Source organism: Notothenia coriiceps, unplaced genomic scaffold (assembly GCF_000735185.1).
Source record: "Notothenia coriiceps isolate Sejong01 unplaced genomic scaffold, NC01 NC01_scaffold00002415, whole genome shotgun sequence".
Classification (NCBI taxonomy): Eukaryota; Metazoa; Chordata; class Actinopteri; order Perciformes; family Nototheniidae; genus Notothenia; species Notothenia coriiceps.
Window position 1 is genome coordinate 1 of NW_011335116.1, and position 2,748 is coordinate 2,748.

The window sequence follows — 2,748 nt, forward strand, 5'->3', positions numbered from 1 at the left end:
TGTGTGTGTGTGTGATGGATCGTTGGAGCTATGTGCAACTCAAGGCATATGCTCGAACGGGAGCTGCCTGGACGCTGCAATCATGTTGCACTATCCGTGCTGAGTGTGCTGACTGTTCCCACAATGTCCCGCTGTCTGGCTGCCTGCATAAAGTCAAGAGCTCGGCGCAGTTGTCGACGAAATGTCGCTCCTCTGTTTTAACGCGTTAACTTGACAGCCCTAATTTTAAAAAATGTTTTTAAAAAAAATGTTTAATGTTTTTTTCAATATTTAAAAACGATATAAATAAATCTAATTAACCGCATTTTTAAAATGTCTTACAATAGCGCTTTTACTTTGACAGCCTGAAATGGCCATAGCACTTCCTGCTGTAGTTTCCAGTCTGCAAACACATGTTGACCTCAGCTGAGTCACAGTTTAAACCTGAATGAGTGTAAACACTCCCTCAGGTCGTTGCCCTCCTCCCTCTCTCCTCCCTCTCTCCTCCCTCCTTCCCTCCTCCATTACTTCCTCTCTTCTCTCTCAGGTTTTATTCTCCGTGGTAGCGGCGCCATGTTGACGTCTGTTTGTGTTCTCCGGCTGACGCTCGGCGTCCTGCTGCTGCAGCTGATCGCCGCGCACCAAGGTACCTCATTTACATATTACAGGCTCATTTACATAATCCAGGTGAGAAGGGGGGGGCGGGGGTGTGTGTTGTTGGTAGAGGGGGGTTGTGTTGACCCTTGACCCCGTCCAGTGTGCTGGGTTTAGCTCAGAACAGAAGGGCTGAAATTATTTCCATTTTCTTGTAATTTTAAGGTTTTATTACCAGATAAATTATAGCTACGAAGATGGGCGATGTTGTTTTTTGGCGTCCAGTTGGTGGTTGCTGCGCCTTTCGGTTTACACGTTGAAACATCGAGGTGTGGCGCCTGTTTCTCTAAAATGCTTCTCATTGGGAGTGTCTACAAAAGGGTCTTGAGTGGAAATGTCAAAGGTTTTAAGAGTTATTACAAAAAGCACTTGTAGAAACGCTAACTGGTGAAGATATTGGAATCATTTTCAAAAATAAAGCGTAGGCCTAAGGTGTCCTTATGGCTAACGCGGCTAATGTGGCTTACGTGGCTAACACAAAGCTAACTTGGCTAACAAAGCTAACACGGCTAACATGATTACCCAGTTTACTCTAACGTGATAGAATTGTGATTTGAGTGTTTTCCAGAGACGTACCGATGTTTGTGTTTCAGTGTTTCTGGACGGCGACTCGGCGCGGCAGCTCCTGAGCCGCCGGAGACGAGCCAACAGCTTCCTGGAGGAAATGAAGCAGGGCAACATGGAGCGGGAGTGCCGGGAGGAGCGCTGCGACTGGGAGGAGGCGCGGGAGATCTTCGAGAACGAAGACAAAACGGTGAATATCTCCTGAAACTCAAACACCACGAACACTTCAGAGATCTGATTCACTCTCAGGGACAGCTAGCACTGAGGGTCGTTGTTGGCGGTACAGCTTCTTAGGAATCAACAGCAAACATTCAACATGTTATTCAAAGTTGCCAGGTTCAGATATTGATAAAAAGATTCCCAAAAAACCTTCATTACCTATTTTTCCACTCATGGTTTGAGTTGAAATATTTAATTCTCTGATTTATTGTTTTCAGAATGAATTCTGGGCCAAATACGTTGGTAAGACCTTTGTTATTTACTCTACCTATAGAAGCATCTGGTTCTTTTTAACATCAATCTTTCAATATGTGTGAAGCAGGAAATGTACCAAAGAAAGCAGGAACTGAGTTGTTGTTGTTGTTCAGATGGCGACGCCTGCCTGTCGGTGCCCTGCGCTCACAATGGAGTGTGTAAAGACGGGATCGGCAGCTACACGTGCTACTGCAAAGACGGGTACCAGGGCTTCAACTGTGAGATCGGTACGGACCGCCAAACACTTCAACAAACACATCAACAAACACATCAACACCAAAAACATCAACACCAAACACATCAACACCAAACACATCAACACCAAACACATCAACAAACACATCAACAAAAACATCAACACCAAACACATCAACACCAAACACTTCAACAAACACATCAACACATCAACAAACACATCAACAAACACATCAACACCAAACACATCAACACCAAACACATCAACACCAAAAACATCAACACCAAACACATCAATAAACACATCAACACCAAAAACATCAACACCAAACACATCAACACCAAACACATCAACACCAAACACATCAACAAAAACATCAACACCAAACACCAAAAACATCAACAAACACATCAACACCAAACACATCAACAAACACATCACCGCCCTCGAGACTGATGCTAGTGATGCTATCACTGCTTCCTTTAAACTGATGCTAGTGATGCTAACACTGCTTCCTTTAAACTGATGCTAACACTGCTTCCTTTAAACTGATGCTAGTGATGCTAACACTGCTTCCTTTAAACTGATGCTAGTGATGCTAACACTGCTTCCTCTAAACTGATGCTAATGATGCTAACAGTGCTTCCTCTAAACCAGGGGTCGGCAACCCGCGGCCCACGGGCCGCATGCGGCCCTTTAAGCCCTCTGCTCTGGCTCCCTTGAGTTTAGACAAAAATAAGAAGGAAATAAAATAAAAGTATTTGTAGGACTATTTATATTTTGTTGCACGGTTGAAAATGTTTCGTATCTTGTATTTTGAGGTGATACTGTGACACATAAATAAAAAACAAAACGGTTTTAATTAGGTCAACTAAAATATG

At 43.6% G+C, this 2,748-nt stretch overlaps 1 protein-coding gene across 1 annotated transcript; it reads left to right on the forward strand.

Annotated features, from left to right (window-relative positions):
• Positions 1-552: 552 nt before the first annotated feature.
• Positions 553-1,898, forward strand: LOC104967583 (coagulation factor X-like; the record flags this gene model as incomplete). The annotated part of the gene is made up of 4 exons (XM_010797084.1): positions 553-625; positions 1,227-1,387; positions 1,635-1,659; positions 1,785-1,898. Coding segments are annotated over exons 1-4 (373 nt in total), but the record flags the coding sequence as incomplete, so codon positions are not given.
• Positions 1,899-2,748: the final 850 nt, after the last annotated feature.